We start from the raw sequence: 19,393 nt of genomic DNA on the forward strand, positions 1-19,393 counted from the left end.
AGCAGATAAACGAAAACCAAACCGTCCCTCAAAGTGGCCACGGCCTTAATTATGCAGAAATTTAAGGCTTTATATAATTATAAATGTGTTACACAAAAAATCCACCCCCATCACAGTTGTAATGAAGGTGAAAAATTGCTATATAGACCAAAACCACAAATTTTACCAGGCTGTAAACATGTTTTTTTCTGCTGTAAAGTTGGATATTTTAACATGGAGCCCAATGAGATTCTGCTCCCTTCTGGAGCCTGTCCCTAGCAGCCAGTTAATGAATTGCAGTTTAAGTCACTTCCGTACTGGCATCAAGAGAAACTGGGGAGGTTTCCGCTTGGTTTAACATTGTCATGTACCCTAAGGGTCATATGCATACACACACACACACACACTATAGGCGTGTTCAACTACAAGCTGTCTGAATGCAACTGATCAGCAAGGAGCTAAAAACAGAAACATGAAGTCAGACACTTTCTGCTTCCTAGAGTGATGCTTGCACAATGTTTGAATACTTTATCACAGATGGAGTGAAATAAATGCAATAGTTGTCAAATACACAGATGTTTCAGAGGCATGACTGTTATGTAAATCTTTATGTACTGCTTACAGCATCTGTTTGTACGATGAACTTCAACACAAGACTATATTAAGGAAGCTGGTTCTTTCTTTAATCAGTAGCCACCCATGTGTAAACGTAGCCCGAGTCGCTTATAGCACTTTGATGGCATAGGCGCAATCTCCATTCAGACAATTTCTAACCAGAGTGCACTGCTTAAGTCAGCCAGCAATCAGTCTGTGTGTTGCTGCATGAGTCAAACAAGCATTTTGAGGAGAATTAATTTAGGGAGCACAATGCAACCATGTCTGCAGTGCTTTATGGGACAAAACATTACCTGTAGAGCTCTTGCAATGATTTGCGTGCCAGGTTCTTGAGCATCGTGGGTAGTGTTTTTCATACGGAATTCTGCCGTTAAACACTAAAAATATTGTAAAATGATTGTTTCAAATACAGATACCAGTTAACCATGGAGCAGTATTTAAATGGGTCAGAGTCTAAAATTCCCAACTTCTGGAAGCCTATGGTTTTATGCATTATGGGACTTGCAAAGGTACAGAAGGACTGTCAGGGTCACCAGTGGCAGAATGTGCAAAAGCAGTTAAACCAGACATGAAGGAAAATGACAAGTCAGATACAAGCAAGAATTGATGTCAGTTTTATTGAGGAGCTTTCTTTTGCCCTTGAACCACCACAGGACCAAGTGTGGCCTTGCCTTCCCACTGAACACCTAGAGAGAAGAAACAAGTTAGAGCAATAAAAACATCGTAAGCAACCTTAGAAATAGCAAGATATACTAACCTCCATAGGGAGCAGCAGCAATTCCACCATCAGGACCACATGTTGAGTCACAGCAACCACAAACTTGGTCATTTCCATCAGCAGCAAACCACCTGCAACAGGACAAAGACACCACCTTCAAGATGAGCAAAGTCAGCTTTAAAATAAGATAAAGTGCAACGTACCCATTGGTGAAAGAACAGGATTTGTGCTCAGCGTCACTGGGTGCAGAAGCAAGAGTTGCCTTCACAACACACGTTATGTAGATCTGCAAGGGATGACAGACAAGTCAGAAAACCAAAGCAGATGGGAAGAGAAGTTGAATTTACTCATGATATGCGTAGTACATACAGAAGGACTGGAGCTCTCCTGGAACCTGAATGCCTCCAGCTGGATCTGGACCTTGTCAGCCTGGGACCGAGGCATGAAGCGGGAGCTGGAAGCTGTAGCCTTGGCATCCACAAAGCACCTGATGAGGTCAGCACAAAGAGAAACCCATGAATCCATTCAGAGTCACAGATCATTTCTAGTTGGTTGACATCAGTGACAGTTTAAAAAGAGCAACTAAAACTGTCCTATAGCGCCAAGGGCCATAACCTTACCCATGATTCTCAATGAAGGAATATCTCGGAAGGGAGTTCACATCAGGCACTTGAGTGGCCACACAGCTGTCCACAAACACACGCAGAGGCACATGATTGTACTGCTTCACAGATGCCTCAATGTTAATAACGCCACCCAGGAAATAAAGGTATGAAGGCCTCTGATTGGACCAATCATCTACAGATAAGAAAAGGGGACCTTTTAGGCACAAATCACAAGGATAAAGATTTATTTTATTAAAAACCTGTACCAACCCATCATGAGCTTCAGGGAGAACACCAAGGCTTCTTCACCAATCTCCGTTGAGGCATAAGGGACCCATGTTGGCCTCAAGGCATTACTGCTTACATTTTGAAGCCTGTGGTTCATTAAGGGACCCATTAAATGGTCTCCCAGTTGCACGGGAGGCAGTGAAAGGCACAGAGGTCACTTACCTTTGATAGTGGCACTGAACACCAACAACTGCACCCTCAGTCCGGGTAATCGCAGTACTTGCAAGAGCCTCAGGGGTGTAGGTAAGAGAAAAGGTGTAGACAAGCTCATCCTCATTCATCTGGAAGAGATTGAAGTAGTTAAAACAAAAGGGTTCCTCACAAAGATGATTGGGTGAACCATTAACCTTTAAGACAGGTTTGTACCAGATGCCCTGGCATTACAAAGACAACAGCCATGTGAACTGACACTCTTTGAGGATTTTGGAGATCCTCAACTAGAACAAACTGATTACGATTTAGGAGTTCTTACCATCTGCACGCTGTTGCAGTCCTGTAACTCATACTCAAAGATGAGCACCTTAGACTGAGAGTCCTGACCAACAACAGGACATCCACCTAAAGACAGACCAGTTGGCTGGATCAAATGACCATTGCTAAACAAGTCCTGCTGGACCTCTACAAGGACCCGGTTCTCTCCACATTGAACCGCTACGCTGCTGGGAGTCACGGGTTGCCTCAACTGGAAGTTCACCGCCAACTCACTCTGCACCTCGGGAACGACAGGATACTTCCAATCCAAAGGCTTCACTGGACCCTGCAACAGCTGCTTCTCCTGAAGGCCAAAAGGGTCCTGTGCAAGGCCTCTGGAGGCAGAACCCAAAGGACTCTGAGCAACTTTCAAAGGGTTCCAGAGCCCTGGAGGAGAAAGGGCAGGACCTCTGGAAGCTGGATCGGATTTTGGCCCCATGCTTCTTGGACTTTGACTGTAGCTCAAACTTCCCCATGCATCAGGCAGATCAAATGCAACAATCACAGCCACCACTAAGACACCTTTTAGAACCTCCATCCTAGCAAACTTTAACACAAATGCCACAACACGCACCAGTGCTTGCCTTTGCCATTTTGTACATCTTTGAATGAAGGTGTCACCTCCCCTTTTAGTTTAATTGATTACCTTTGATTCTGCTCTGGACCTGTAGAGTTTATGCATCTCTGGGATCCACAGCTCTGCCAAGTGAAACTCTGCACTTTGGTATGGCTGCGTTTACACTGGCACAAAAAATAAAAAATCTGGGCCCGTATTTATCAAGCTTCTCAAAGTGCTATTTTAGTCTTAAGTGCTGAGAATTCATGACATTTACTCCTACTTTCAAACTTAAGTATAAAAGCAAGTTATCAAATTTCTTAAAGCTAAGAATCTCTCTTACTCTCCCAGTTATTTAAGACAGCTCGAGAGGTCTCTCAAGTGGTTAGGAGTTGCCAGTAGGGGCTTGTGATGGCGCTATGGAGACAGAGACGTGCGCAAATCTTTCAATAGAGGAAGAAAGTGTTCGAAATGTTTGACGACAAATAGTTCATCAAACAGTATCGTTTAGACAGAGCAGACATCATCTTTTTCAGCACTGGTTAATGTTGGGTTTTATAAAAAAAATAAAAATAAAAATAAAAACACTGTTCGAGTAATTCAGCAAGCAGTAGCGATCGTTTCTCTCTCCTGCCATGTCGGTTTTCTTTTGGAATCCATGGTGGCTGATTATATATATAAAAAAATCTAGGCTATATATGGGCAATTTAACAGCACGCCAGTTTAAAGACAATGAATTACATGGATGAAAACATGTTTATCTTTCATTTAAAATGTGTATATTATAATGTATTCTCTTGAAAACTCTTTATTGTCAAATGTGTATTGAATGTAAACTCCTCTTAGGAATTTCACCATTCAATGTGAATTTATCTTTATATTCTTAAATAAGGACATCTATTCAGTATTTGTGGCACAGCAAAGTGTCGTAAATCCACACTAAGACTAGCATTTAAGATTTAGTCCTACACTTTACTTAAAGTATGATTGGGACGCTTGATAACTAACTTTTAAGCGCAGCTTTGAGCCAAGAATTGTTTTACTCTTAAGTCAATTCTTAGCAGTGTTCTTGTGAGTAATTCTAAGATGTTTGATAAATACGGGCCCAGATTCCCCCCGACCTACTGTTATTATCCAGTCTATCTGTTCTGTCAGATTGAGCTGCAAACATCAATGACAGATTTGAACTTATCCAAGCTTGAAATGGTCAACCGACGTGAATTATAAAATCATTTTAGTACGCCATTCAAATCATGAGGGTCAACCATGTTGCATTGCAAAGCGATCACCAACAGAACCATTTTGGATGGAGATTAATGCAAACACAGATATCAGTTACCAGTCATGAGTAAAGTGAATGTAAACCGGTGGGACAAAAAAAAAAAAGAAACAAAGTACATGGTCAAAAGATCAGTGTAAATGCAGCCATCTGTCTCTCTTCAACTAAAAACATATGCATCGGGTTAATTTACACAACGCCATTTTGTGTGCTTGAAAACACAAATTTTACCATCGTCTGTGTAAACAACAAAAACGTGAACTTTTGAAAACAGATATCATATGTCTAGGTTCATCTTTGATTACTCCTTCAGGGTCGGTCAGAAATCTTGGAGTAATCTTTGATGACCAGCTGTCCTTCAAAGACCACATCTCGGTCATGCAGGTTTGCATTGCACAACATCAGGGAAATCAGACTGTTCCTTACAGAGCATGCAACACAGCTTCTTGTCCAAGCCCTGGTAATTTCTAGACTTGACTATTGCAATGCGCTTCTGGCTGGACTTCCATCCTGTGCAATCAAACCGCTGCAAATGATCCAGAACGCTGCGGCACGTCTTGTATTCAATGAGCCCAAAATGGCTCATGTCACACCTCTATTCAGCTCTCTGCATTGGCTACCACTCGCTGCCCGGATCAAATTCAAAGCTCTGACTCTTGCTTATGGATCTTCCACAAGCTCTGCACTCCTACGAGTCTACACCCCCAGCAGAAGCCTTCGCTCCGCTAATGAGCGAAGGCTTGTGGTACCATCACAGAGAAGCATGAAATCCCTCTCCAGAACTTTTTCTTTCATTGTTCCTGGTTGGTGGAACGATCTTCCGTCCTCCATACGCACAACAGAATCACTGGCTTCATTCAAAAGACAGGTAAAATCTAATCTCTTCCATGAGCACTTAATCTTACATAAAACAATAAAAAAAAATACTCAACTCCTGAGTTGTAAGTCGCTTTGGATAAAAGCGTCTGCTAAATGTATAAATGTAAATGTAAATATGCGCATTTCGGGTTTGGTGGGTGTTTCTTGACAAAGTTTCAGCGCAGACTACTGGCCTGGCATGCATAATACAGCCTGTTTAGTACTTTTTTGAGAGATCCGTGTGAACGGGGATCAGTTTAACAAATATGCTGCGTTCCACTCCCACTTTAAGACACGCACTTGCAAACTACCCTAAGCATTTCCACTCCACCCCACCACCATTTTGAAGTGCAACCCACTTTGTGAGGTGGACAAGGGAAGTTTATATGGAGAGACCCTTGCTCCCTTGATTTTGACCGAGGGATCAAGTCTACTTCATATGTACACTTCAGGCAGCTTCATATACCACAGTGCAATGTGATTGTGACATCACCGCATATTACGTTTAATTTACCCCACCACAGACAACTCTATGATATTTTTAAAAACATTTATAACAACCCAAACACACCTATATACATATATAATGCTGCTTTAAACAATTTCGTGAAGGAAAAAATCAATCAATCAATCAACTCAATAGTGGATTCCAAGTGATCAAGGGCTTAGGGCATTCCAGTTCAGTCCATTGCTAATATTCCACCAGTAGTGGACACTCATGCAACGTAAGCAAAGATGCACATCCGAGTGATCAAGACGAAGGGAAGTTAGCGAGTGAAGGGCATAATACAAACTAACTGGAACGCAGCAATAGACTGTAAAAAAAAAATATGGACGTAGTGTCTGTGACATCACCCATAGGATTCTGAAGAGCAGTTTTGAAGTGCAAAGTAGAGACGAGCTGACTGTTGACATCTTACCAGCTTGACACTCCCGGGTAACAGAAAACGGGCAACAGAAAGCGGCAGGACGTGGGCTGGGCTGAGCTGAGGTGACGTGATGACTAACAGACAGCAGATAAACGAAAACCAAACCGTCCCTCAAAGTGGCCACGGCCTTAATTATGCAGAAATTTAAGGCTTTATATAATTATAAATGTGTTACACAAAAAATCCACCCCCATCACAGTTGTAATGAAGGTGAAAAATTGCTATATAGACCAAAACCACAAATTTTACCAGGCTGTAAACATGTTTTTTTCTGCTGTAAAGTTGGATATTTTAACATGGAGCCCAATGAGATTCTGCTCCCTTCTGGAGCCTGTCCCTAGCAGCCAGTTAATGAATTGCAGTTTAAGTCACTTCCGTACTGGCATCAAGAGAAACTGGGGAGGTTTCCGCTTGGTTTAACATTGTCATGTACCCTAAGGGTCATATGCATACACACACACACACACACTATAGGCGTGTTCAACTACAAGCTGTCTGAATGCAACTGATCAGCAAGGAGCTAAAAACAGAAACATGAAGTCAGACACTTTCTGCTTCCTAGAGTGATGCTTGCACAATGTTTGAATACTTTATCACAGATGGAGTGAAATAAATGCAATAGTTGTCAAATACACAGATGTTTCAGAGGCATGACTGTTATGTAAATCTTTATGTACTGCTTACAGCATCTGTTTGTACGATGAACTTCAACACAAGACTATATTAAGGAAGCTGGTTCTTTCTTTAATCAGTAGCCACCCATGTGTAAACGTAGCCCGAGTCGCTTATAGCACTTTGATGGCATAGGCGCAATCTCCATTCAGACAATTTCTAACCAGAGTGCACTGCTTAAGTCAGCCAGCAATCAGTCTGTGTGTTGCTGCATGAGTCAAACAAGCATTTTGAGGAGAATTAATTTAGGGAGCACAATGCAACCATGTCTGCAGTGCTTTATGGGACAAAACATTACCTGTAGAGCTCTTGCAATGATTTGCGTGCCAGGTTCTTGAGCATCGTGGGTAGTGTTTTTCATACGGAATTCTGCCGTTAAACACTAAAAATATTGTAAAATGATTGTTTCAAATACAGATACCAGTTAACCATGGAGCAGTATTTAAATGGGTCAGAGTCTAAAATTCCCAACTTCTGGAAGCCTATGGTTTTATGCATTATGGGACTTGCAAAGGTACAGAAGGACTGTCAGGGTCACCAGTGGCAGAATGTGCAAAAGCAGTTAAACCAGACATGAAGGAAAATGACAAGTCAGATACAAGCAAGAATTGATGTCAGTTTTATTGAGGAGCTTTCTTTTGCCCTTGAACCACCACAGGACCAAGTGTGGCCTTGCCTTCCCACTGAACACCTAGAGAGAAGAAACAAGTTAGAGCAATAAAAACATCGTAAGCAACCTTAGAAATAGCAAGATATACTAACCTCCATAGGGAGCAGCAGCAATTCCACCATCAGGACCACATGTTGAGTCACAGCAACCACAAACTTGGTCATTTCCATCAGCAGCAAACCACCTGCAACAGGACAAAGACACCACCTTCAAGATGAGCAAAGTCAGCTTTAAAATAAGATAAAGTGCAACGTACCCATTGGTGAAAGAACAGGATTTGTGCTCAGCGTCACTGGGTGCAGAAGCAAGAGTTGCCTTCACAACACACGTTATGTAGATCTGCAAGGGATGACAGACAAGTCAGAAAACCAAAGCAGATGGGAAGAGAAGTTGAATTTACTCATGATATGCGTAGTACATACAGAAGGACTGGAGCTCTCCTGGAACCTGAATGCCTCCAGCTGGATCTGGACCTTGTCAGCCTGGGACCGAGGCATGAAGCGGGAGCTGGAAGCTGTAGCCTTGGCATCCACAAAGCACCTGATGAGGTCAGCACAAAGAGAAACCCATGAATCCATTCAGAGTCACAGATCATTTCTAGTTGGTTGACATCAGTGACAGTTTAAAAAGAGCAACTAAAACGGTCCTATAGCGCCAAGGGCCATAACCTTACCCATGATTCTCAATGAAGGAATATCTCGGAAGGGAGTTCACATCAGGCACTTGAGTGGCCACACAGCTGTCCACAAACACACGCAGAGGCACATGATTGTACTGCTTCACAGATGCCTCAATGTTAATAACGCCACCCAGGAAATAAAGGTATGAAGGCCTCTGATTGGACCAATCATCTACAGATAAGAAAAGGGGACCTTTTAGGCACAAATCACAAGGATAAAGATTTATTTTATTAAAAACCTGTACCAACCCATCATGAGCTTCAGGGAGAACACCAAGGCTTCTTCACCAATCTCCGTTGAGGCATAAGGGACCCATGTTGGCCTCAAGGCATTACTGCTTACATTTTGAAGCCTGTGGTTCATTAAGGGACCCATTAAATGGTCTCCCAGTTGCACGGGAGGCAGTGAAAGGCACAGAGGTCACTTACCTTTGATAGTGGCACTGAACACCAACAACTGCACCCTCAGTCCGGGTAATCGCAGTACTTGCAAGAGCCTCAGGGGTGTAGGTAAGAGAAAAGGTGTAGACAAGCTCATCCTCATTCATCTGGAAGAGATTGAAGTAGTTAAAACAAAAGGGTTCCTCACAAAGATGATTGGGTGAACCATTAACCTTTAAGAAAGGTTTGTACCAGATGCCCTGGCATTACAAAGACAACAGCCATGTGAACTGACACTCTTTGAGGATTTTGGAGATCCTCAACTAGAACAAACTGATTACGATTTAGGAGTTCTTACCATCTGCACGCTGTTGCAGTCCTGTAACTCATACTCAAAGATGAGCACCTTAGACTGAGAGTCCTGACCAACAACAGGACATCCACCTAAAGACAGACCAGTTGGCTGGATCAAATGACCATTGCTAAACAAGTCCTGCTGGACCTCTACAAGGACCCGGTTCTCTCCACATTGAACCGCTACGCTGCTGGGAGTCACGGGTTGCCTCAACTGGAAGTTCACCGCCAACTCACTCTGCACCTCGGGAACGACAGGATACTTCCAATCCAAAGGCTTCACTGGACCCTGCAACAGCTGCTTCTCCTGAAGGCCAAAAGGGTCCTGTGCAAGGCCTCTGGAGGCAGAACCCAAAGGACTCTGAGCAACTTTCAAAGGGTTCCAGAGCTAGTGATGGGACATCTGAAGCGAGGCTCCGGAGCTTGTGTCGAGCAAAAAGGGGCGTTCCAGATGAAGCCCCGATTCGAGGCTTGTATCGTTTCTGTGAAAATCACGTGACGATGACAAACGAGGCCTCGTTTTCTTTTGAATACGTCATTGCTTCATTCGGAGTATCGCTTTCGGATAAAAGTGGTTCGAAACCTCGCGGCTCTTGTGGGGTTTGCAGTAGGCATTTGCATTGGTGTTGAGGTGTTGGTTGTATAGTAGCGATATCATTATATATCATAGCTTGTATTATATATTATATTACATTATACTTAGTTTAGTAGATTATTAGAGTAAATTATACATAGTTCAGTAGATTAATAGAGTAAATTAGCCTATATCTAGTTGTATATCTAGTAGTGTGTATACTACGTAATTATAATTATAATATATATTATATATATTTTTAACATGAATGTATAACCCGGGGACATAAAAGTTCCCCCAATTGAAGAATCACCCATATAATATATATATATATATATATATATATATATATATATATATATATATATATATATATATATATATATATATATTAGTAGGCCTAGTGTTATTATTATATATATATATATATATATATATATATATATATATATATATATATATATATATATATATATATATATATATATATATATATATTATTGCTATTATTATTATTATTATTATTAATAATATTATTATAAGACTAGACTGTATTAGGGAAAGCTTTCCCATCCCTGTTGCAGTTTGCTGTTCCACAATTCCAGTCCCATAAGCACTGCACTCACAATAATTTATTTACAATCATTCTGGGCATTCACTCATCACTAACCCAAAGAACTACTGAATAGTTGAACACAAAGTTGTGTGTTTGTGTGAGTTGTGTGTGCATAGGTTAATACAAGCAGAGTAAAATACTTTATTAATACACAGGCAATAGAAAAAGGGTGTGCCCACACTATGACAATTTGGTTGCTCAGGATGAATAGATTTGTGTGCGATGCATTGCTTTGCACAGCAGGTGTCACTAGGGAGCACACTGTTTCATGAGGCTTCAGGTAAATGAACCTTTTGGTGAACCAATGGGCTGGAAAGCCTCAGTGGTTCAGGAAGCCTCATTTGGCCATCACTATCCAGAGCCCTGGAGGAGAAAGGGCAGGACCTCTGGAAGCTGGATCGGATTTTGGCCCCATGCTTCTTGGACTTTGACTGTAGCTCAAACTTCCCCATGCATCAGGCAGATCAAATGCAACAATCACAGCCACCACTAAGACACCTTTTAGAACCTCCATCCTAGCAAACTTTAACACAAATGCCACAACACGCACCAGTGCTTGGCTTTGCCATTTTGTACATCTTTGAATGAAGGTGTCACCTCCCCTTTTAGTTTAATTGATTACCTTTGATTCTGCTCTGGACCTGTAGAGTTTATGCATCTCTGGGATCCACAGCTCTGCCAAGTGAAACTCTGCACTTTGGTATGGCTGCGTTTACACTGGCACAAAAAATAAAAAATCTGGGCCCGTATTTATCAAGCTTCTCAAAGTGCTATTTTAGTCTTAAGTGCTGAGAATTCATGACATTTACTCCTACTTTCAAACTTAAGTATAAAAGCAAGTTATCAAATTTCTTAAAGCTAAGAATCTCTCTTACTCTCCCAGTTATTTAAGACAGCTCGAGAGGTCTCTCAAGTGGTTAGGAGTTGCCAGTAGGGGCTTGTGATGGCGCTATGGAGACAGAGACGTGCGCAAATCTTTCAATAGAGGGAGAATGTGTTCGAAATGTTTGACGACAAATAGTTCATCAAACAGTATCGTTTAGACAGAGCAGACATCACCTTTTTCAGCACTGGTTAATGTTGGGTTTTATAAAAAAAAAAATAAAAAATAAAAAACACTGTTCGAGTAATTCATTAAGCAGTAGCGATCGTTTCTCTCTCCTGCCATGTCGGTTTTCTTTTGGAATCCATGGTGGCTGATTATATATATAAAAAAATCTAGGCTATATATGGGCAATTTAACAGCACGCCAGTTTAAAGAAAATGAATTACATGGATGAAAACATGTTTATCTTTCATTTAAAATGTGTATATTATAATGTATTCTCTTGAAAACTCTTTATTGTCAAATGTGTATTGAATGTAAACTCCTCTTAGGAATTTCACCATTCAATGTGAATTTATCTTTATATTCTTAAATAAGGACATCTATTCAGTATTTGTGGCACAGCAAAGTGTCGTAAATCCACTCTAAGACTAGCACTTAAGATTTAGTCCTACACTTTACTTAAAGTATGATTGGGACGCTTGATAACTAACTTTTAAGCGCAGCTTTGAGCCAAGAATTGTTTTACTCTTAAGTCAATTCTTAGCAGTGTTCTTGTGAGTAATTCTAAGATGTTTGATAAATACGGGCCCAGATTCCCCCCGACCTACTGTTATTATCCAGTCTATCTGTTCTGTCAGATTGAGCTGCAAACATCAATGACAGATTTGAACTTATCCAAGCTTGAAATGGTCAACCGACGTGAATTATAAAATCATTTTAGTACGCCATTCAAATCATGAGGGTCAACCATGTTGCATTGCAAAGCGATCACCAACAGAACCATTTTGGATGGAGATTAATGCAAACACAGATATCAGTTACCAGTCATGAGTAAAGTGAATGTAAACCGGTGGGACAAAAAAAAAAAGAAACAAAGTACATGGTCAAAAGATCAGTGTAAATGCAGCCATTTGTCTCTCTTCAACTAAAAACATATGCATCGGGTTAATTTACACAACGCCATTTTGTGTGCTTGAAAACACAAATTTTACCATCGTCTGTGTAAACAACAAAAACGTGAACTTTTGAAAACAGATATCATATGTCTAGGTTCATCTTTGATTACTCCTTCAGGGTCGGTCAGAAATCTTGGAGTAATCTTTGATGACCAGCTGTCCTTCAAAGACCACATCTCGGTCATGCAGGTTTGCATTGCACAACATCAGGGAAATCAGACTGTTCCTTACAGAGCATGCAACACAGCTTCTTGTCCAAGCCCTGGTAATTTCTAGACTTGACTATTCTGCCGTGCAAAGGCAAAAGGCCGTAACTTCGTTTTTGGTCGAAAATTAGTTATTGACATTTTTGGGACTTTCAAGACCTCCTTTATCATGTGGATAAATATCGTTAGTCAATTATGTTGTTTTTTCGAGAAAATTATGGATTGTCTGAACAGTAACTTCCAAAAGCCCAGGAGAAACCAAGGCAGAAAACCGTAACAGCAGTTACCGCTCTTTGCCTTGGTTTTAGAACACTCAAACTGAGTTACAGTACTCTGCCTTTGTTTAGCCATGCGTCTAAATTAAGTTACGGTACCGACATGCAGTTATGGTGTCCCGCCTTTGTATTAATGTCTATTAAAGTTTGCCGCGTTTGAGTTACGGTGTAGCCTGTGTACTGTCATACATGTTTTCATAATGCAGAATATTCTCTCAGCGCGCTGTCAGGCAGTCTGGGGCTGCCCACTGCACGAGTGTGTGTAGGCTACTCGAATGCAGTGACAGCGTGCGACCACGCATACAATCAGTAGGCTAGTAACAGTTTGCAATTATATCCATATATCCTACCTTTTCTTGTAAAACCGATAAAATCCATGCCAATGAACGTCATCGGAGATGTTTAATCCACAAGCATTCTGAGAATTATTCCTGTCACATCAATCTAAAAGTTGTCCTTTTAGGCTTGGCGATTTTCATTCAAAGATGTAAAAGTATAAGCTGTGTAGCCTATAGTATCTTTTTTACTAGATAAAAACATTAAAAACATATTGCAATAAATAATTACTCTGTTTAGCCTATGAATGGGCAATCCGATCCAGTCAGCGCTGTCATTAGCCAAAATATAATAGCGTGATAGCCAAACTTAACCCTTGATTAACCAGCGGCACTGTTTGCTATTTGTCTTATTTATCACATGCATTTTTACAAGATTTTTTATTTGTTCTATTTTTTTATATCTTTGCATTATATATGCAAATGTTTACTCATTAGAAATAATCTTATCTTGTTCATATAATTCAGTGTCACCTATCAACCTGTAAGTTTTGCTGCACACCAATGAAGATTCTCTTTACTAGAGGTATTGTGTCCTTAATAATAATAAGATGGCTATAATTAATTGTAAATCATCCAAAAAAAAAATGCCATGATCATTAGATTTTATAAAGGTGTTACTATATTGATTTTGCAAATGGTGATCAGCAACCAAATATTGATAATATGGAAGTTACTGCCTTTTGCCTTGGCATGACTCCACATTTTTTGCAGACAATACAAAGGCAGAGTGCCGTAACTTCAAAATAGGGGTCAAAAGTCAAGTTTGAGTAAAAAAAAAGTGTATGTAGATAATTGTCATTACTAAAACATCTAAATGCCAGATTTCCAGTGTCCTACCTATAACTAATTTGGCTGGACAACAAAAAACTTTTAAAGTCATTTTTCTCAGTTCCACACTCCAGTGAGTTAAGGTCTTTTGCCTTTGTAGGGCAGTATTGCAATGCGCTTCTGGCTGGACTTCCATCCTGTGCAATCAAACCGCTGCAAATGATCCAGAACGCTGCGGCACGTCTTGTATTCAATGAGCCCAAAATGGCTCATGTCACACCTCTATTCAGCTCTCTGCATTGGCTACCACTCGCTGCCCGGATCAAATTCAAAGCTCTGACTCTTGCTTATGGATCTTCCACAAGCTCTGCACTCCTACGAGTCTACACCCCCAGCAGAAGCCTTCGCTCCGCTAATGAGCGAAGGCTTGTGGTACCATCACAGAGAAGCATGAAATCCCTCTCCAGAACTTTTTCTTTCATTGTTCCTGGTTGGTGGAACGATCTTCCGTCCTCCATACGCACAACAGAATCACTGGCTTCATTCAAAAGACAGGTAAAATCTAATCTCTTCCATGAGCACTTAATCTTACATAAAAAAATAAAAAAAAATACTCAACTCCTGAGTTGTAAGTCGCTTTGGATAAAAGCGTCTGCTAAATGTATAAATGTAAATGTAAATATGCGCATTTCGGGTTTGGTGGGTGTTTCTTGACAAAGTTTCAGCGCAGACTACTGGCCTGGCATGCATAATACAGCCTGTTTAGTACTTTTTTGAGAGATCCGTGTGAACGGGGATCAGTTTAACAAATATGCTGCGTTCCACTCCCACTTTAAGACACGCACTTGCAAACTACCCTAAGCATTTCCACTCCACCCCACCACCATTTTGAAGTGCAACCCACTTTGTGAGGTGGACAAGGGAAGTTTATATGGAGAGACCCTTGCTCCCTTGATTTTGACCGAGGGATCAAGTCTACTTCATATGTACACTTCAGGCAGCTTCATATACCACAGTGCAATGTGATTGTGACATCACCGCATATTACGTTTAATTTACCCCACCACAGACAACTCTATGATATTTTTTAAAACATTTATAACAACCCAAACACAACTATATACATATATAATGCTGCTTTAAACAATTTCGTGAAGGAAAAAATCAATCAATCAATCAACTCAATAGTGGATTCCAAGTGATCAAGGGCTTAGGGCATTCCAGTTCAGTCCATTGCTAATATTCCACCAGTAGTGGACACTCATGCAACGTAAGCAAAGATGCACATCCGAGTGATCAAGACGAAGGGAAGTTAGCGAGTGAAGGGCATAATACAAACTAACTGGAACGCAGCAATAGACTGTAAAAAAAAAATATGGACGTAGTGTCTGTGACATCACCCATAGGATTCTGAAGAGCAGTTTTGAAGTGCAAAGTAGAGACGAGCTGACTGTTGACATCTTACCAGCTTGACACTCCCGGGTAACAGAAAACGGGCAACAGAAAGCGGCAGGACGTGGGCTGGGCTGAGCTGAGGTGACGTGATGACTAACAGACAGCAGATAAACGAAAACCAAACCGTCCCTCAAAGTGGCCACGGCCTTAATTATGCAGAAATTTAAGGCTTTATATAATTATAAATGTGTTACACAAAAAATCCACCCCCATCACAGTTGTAATGAAGGTGAAAAATTGCTATATAGACCAAAACCACAAATTTTACCAGGCTGTAAACATGTTTTTTTCTGCTGTAAAGTTGGATATTTTAACATGGAGCCCAATGAGATTCTGCTCCCTTCTGGAGCCTGTCCCTAGCAGCCAGTTAATGAATTGCAGTTTAAGTCACTTCCGTACTGGCATCAAGAGAAACTGGGGAGGTTTCCGCTTGGTTTAACATTGTCATGTACCCTAAGGGTCATATGCATACACACACACACACACACTATAGGCGTGTTCAACTACAAGCTGTCTGAATGCAACTGATCAGCAAGGAGCTAAAAACAGAAACATGAAGTCAGACACTTTCTGCTTCCTAGAGTGATGCTTGCACAATGTTTGAATACTTTATCACAGATGGAGTGAAATAAATGCAATAGTTGTCAAATACACAGATGTTTCAGAGGCATGACTGTTATGTAAATCTTTATGTACTGCTTACAGCATCTGTTTGTACGATGAACTTCAACACAAGACTATATTAAGGAAGCTGGTTCTTTCTTTAATCAGTAGCCACCCATGTGTAAACGTAGCCCGAGTCGCTTATAGCACTTTGATGGCATAGGCGCAATCTCCATTCAGACAATTTCTAACCAGAGTGCACTGCTTAAGTCAGCCAGCAATCAGTCTGTGTGTTGCTGCATGAGTCAAACAAGCATTTTGAGGAGAATTAATTTAGGGAGCACAATGCAACCATGTCTGCAGTGCTTTATGGGACAAAACATTACCTGTAGAGCTCTTGCAATGATTTGCGTGCCAGGTTCTTGAGCATCGTGGGTAGTGTTTTTCATACGGAATTCTGCCGTTAAACACTAAAAATATTGTAAAATGATTGTTTCAAATACAGATACCAGTTAACCATGGAGCAGTATTTAAATGGGTCAGAGTCTAAAATTCCCAACTTCTGGAAGCCTATGGTTTTATGCATTATGGGACTTGCAAAGGTACAGAAGGACTGTCAGGGTCACCAGTGGCAGAATGTGCAAAAGCAGTTAAACCAGACATGAAGGAAAATGACAAGTCAGATACAAGCAAGAATTGATGTCAGTTTTATTGAGGAGCTTTCTTTTGCCCTTGAACCACCACAGGACCAAGTGTGGCCTTGCCTTCCCACTGAACACCTAGAGAGAAGAAACAAGTTAGAGCAATAAAAACATCGTAAGCAACCTTAGAAATAGCAAGATATACTAACCTCCATAGGGAGCAGCAGCAATTCCACCATCAGGACCACATGTTGAGTCACAGCAACCACAAACTTGGTCATTTCCATCAGCAGCAAACCACCTGCAACAGGACAAAGACACCACCTTCAAGATGAGCAAAGTCAGCTTTAAAATAAGATAAAGTGCAACGTACCCATTGGTGAAAGAACAGGATTTGTGCTCAGCGTCACTGGGTGCAGAAGCAAGAGTTGCCTTCACAACACACGTTATGTAGATCTGCAAGGGATGACAGACAAGTCAGAAAACCAAAGCAGATGGGAAGAGAAGTTGAATTTACTCATGATATGCGTAGTACATACAGAAGGACTGGAGCTCTCCTGGAACCTGAATGCCTCCAGCTGGATCTGGACCTTGTCAGCCTGGGACCGAGGCATGAAGCGGGAGCTGGAAGCTGTAGCCTTGGCATCCACAAAGCACCTGATGAGGTCAGCACAAAGAGAAACCCATGAATCCATTCAGAGTCACAGATCATTTCTAGTTGGTTGACATCAGTGACAGTTTAAAAAGAGCAACTAAAACGGTCCTATAGCGCCAAGGGCCATAACCTTACCCATGATTCTCAATGAAGGAATATCTCGGAAGGGAGTTCACATCAGGCACTTGAGTGGCCACACAGCTGTCCACAAACACACGCAGAGGCACATGATTGTACTGCTTCACAGATGCCTCAATGTTAATAACGCCACCCAGGAAATAAAGGTATGAAGGCCTCTGATTGGACCAATCATCTACAGATAAGAAAAGGGGACCTTTTAGGCACAAATCACAAGGATAAAGATTTATTTTATTAAAAACCTGTACCAACCCATCATGAGCTTCAGGGAGAACACCAAGGCTTCTTCACCAATCTCCGTTGAGGCATAAGGGACCCATGTTGGCCTCAAGGCATTACTGCTTACATTTTGAAGCCTGTGGTTCATTAAGGGACCCATTAAATGGTCTCCCAGTTGCACGGGAGGCAGTGAAAGGCACAGAGGTCACTTACCTTTGATAGTGGCACTGAACACCAACAACTGCACCCTCAGTCCGGGTAATCGCAGTACTTGCAAGAGCCTCAGGGGTGTAGGTAAGAGAAAAGGTGTAGACAAGCTCATCCTCATTCATCTGGAAGAGATTGAAGTAGTTAAAACAAAAGGGTTCCTCACAAAGATGATTGGGTGAACCATTAACCTTTAAGAAAGGTTTGTACCAGATGCCCTGGCATTACAAAGACAACAGCCATCAGGATTTTGGAGATCCTCAACTAGAACAAACTGATTACGATTTAGGAGTTCTTACCATCTGCACGCTGTTGCAGTCCTGTAACTCATACTCAAAGATGAGCACCTTAGACTGAGAGTCCTGACCAACAACAGGACATCCACCTAAAGACAGACCAGTTGGCTGGATCAAATGACCATTGCTAAACAAGTCCTGCTGGACCTCTACAAGGACCCGGTTCTCTCCACATTGAACCGCTACGCTGCTGGGAGTCACGGGTTGCCTCAACTGGAAGTTCACCGCCAACTCACTCTGCACCTCGGGAACGACAGGATACTTCCAATCCAAAGGCTTCACTGGACCCTGCAACAGCTGCTTCTCCTGAAGGCCAAAAGGGTCCTGTGCAAGGCCTCTGGAGGCAGAACCCAAAGGACTCTGAGCAACTTTCAAAGGGTTCCAGAGCCCTGGAGGAGAAAGGGCAGGACCTCTGGAAGCTGGATCGGATTTTGGCCCCATGCTTCTTGGACTTTGACTGTAGCTCAAACTTCCCCATGCATCAGGCAGATCAAATGCAACAATCACAGCCACCACTAAGACACCTTTTAGAACCTCCATCCTAGCAAACTTTAACACAAATGCCACAACACGCACCAGTGCTTGGCTTTGCCATTTTGTACATCTTTGAATGAAGGTGTCACCTCCCCTTTTAGTTTAATTGATTACCTTTGATTCTGCTCTGGACCTGTAGAGTTTATGCATCTCTGGGATCCACAGCTCTGCCAAGTGAAACTCTGCACTTTGGTATGGCTGCGTTTACACTGGCACAAAAAATAAAAAATCTGGGCCCGTATTTATCAAGCTTCTCAAAGTGCTATTTTAGTCTTAAGTGCTGAGAATTCATGACATTTACTCCTACTTTCAAACTTAAGTATAAAAGCAAGTTATCAAATTTCTTAAAGCTAAGAATCTCTCTTACTCTCCCAGTTATTTAAGACAGCTCGAGAGGTCTCTCAAGTGGTTAGGAGTTGCCAGTAGGGGCTTGTGATGGCGCTATGGAGACAGAGACGTGCGCAAATCTTTCAATAGAGGGAGAATGTGTTCGAAATGTTTGACGACAAATAGTTCATCAAACAGTATCGTTTAGACAGAGCAGACATCACCTTTTTCAGCACTGGTTAATGTTGGGTTTTATAAAAAAAATAAAATAAAATAAAAAACACTGTTCGAGTAATTCATTAAGCAGTAGCGATCGTTTCTCTCTCCTGCCATGTCGGTTTTCTTTTGGAATCCATGGTGGCTGATTATATATATAAAAAAATCTAGGCTATATATGGGCAATTTAACAGCACGCCAGTTTAAAGAAAATGAATTACATGGATGAAAACATGTTTATCTTTCATTTAAAATGTGTATATTATA

The 19,393-nt window shown here is 41.3% G+C and overlaps 2 protein-coding genes and 1 pseudogene across 2 annotated transcripts; all 3 read right to left on the reverse strand.

Moving 5' to 3' along the window:
* Nucleotides 1-1,209: 1,209 nt before the first annotated feature.
* On the reverse strand, nucleotides 1,210-3,243 carry LOC137062389 (zona pellucida sperm-binding protein 3-like). The gene is made up of 8 exons (XM_067433269.1): nucleotides 2,678-3,243; nucleotides 2,368-2,486; nucleotides 2,188-2,291; nucleotides 1,933-2,110; nucleotides 1,682-1,799; nucleotides 1,516-1,598; nucleotides 1,352-1,443; nucleotides 1,210-1,280 (listed from the first exon to the last, which is right to left on the reverse strand). Exons 1-8 carry the CDS (start codon nucleotides 3,212-3,214, stop codon nucleotides 1,210-1,212), a joined length of 1,302 nt encoding a protein of 433 aa, XP_067289370.1. The 5' UTR covers nucleotides 3,215-3,243.
* A 4,347-nt stretch (nucleotides 3,244-7,590) lies between these two features.
* LOC137062390 (zona pellucida sperm-binding protein 3-like) lies at nucleotides 7,591-10,814 on the reverse strand (annotated as a pseudogene).
* A 5,787-nt stretch (nucleotides 10,815-16,601) lies between these two features.
* On the reverse strand, nucleotides 16,602-18,640 carry LOC137062392 (zona pellucida sperm-binding protein 3-like). Its single transcript, XM_067433270.1, has 8 exons — nucleotides 18,053-18,640; nucleotides 17,760-17,878; nucleotides 17,580-17,683; nucleotides 17,325-17,502; nucleotides 17,074-17,191; nucleotides 16,908-16,990; nucleotides 16,744-16,835; nucleotides 16,602-16,672 (listed from the first exon to the last, which is right to left on the reverse strand). The coding sequence occupies exons 1-8, from the start codon at nucleotides 18,587-18,589 to the stop codon at nucleotides 16,602-16,604; spliced, it is 1,302 nt and encodes a 433-aa protein (XP_067289371.1). The 5' UTR covers nucleotides 18,590-18,640.
* Nucleotides 18,641-19,393: the final 753 nt, after the last annotated feature.

Source organism: Pseudorasbora parva, chromosome 23 (assembly GCF_024679245.1).
Source record: "Pseudorasbora parva isolate DD20220531a chromosome 23, ASM2467924v1, whole genome shotgun sequence".
Lineage (NCBI taxonomy): Eukaryota > Metazoa > Chordata > Actinopteri > Cypriniformes > Gobionidae > Pseudorasbora > Pseudorasbora parva.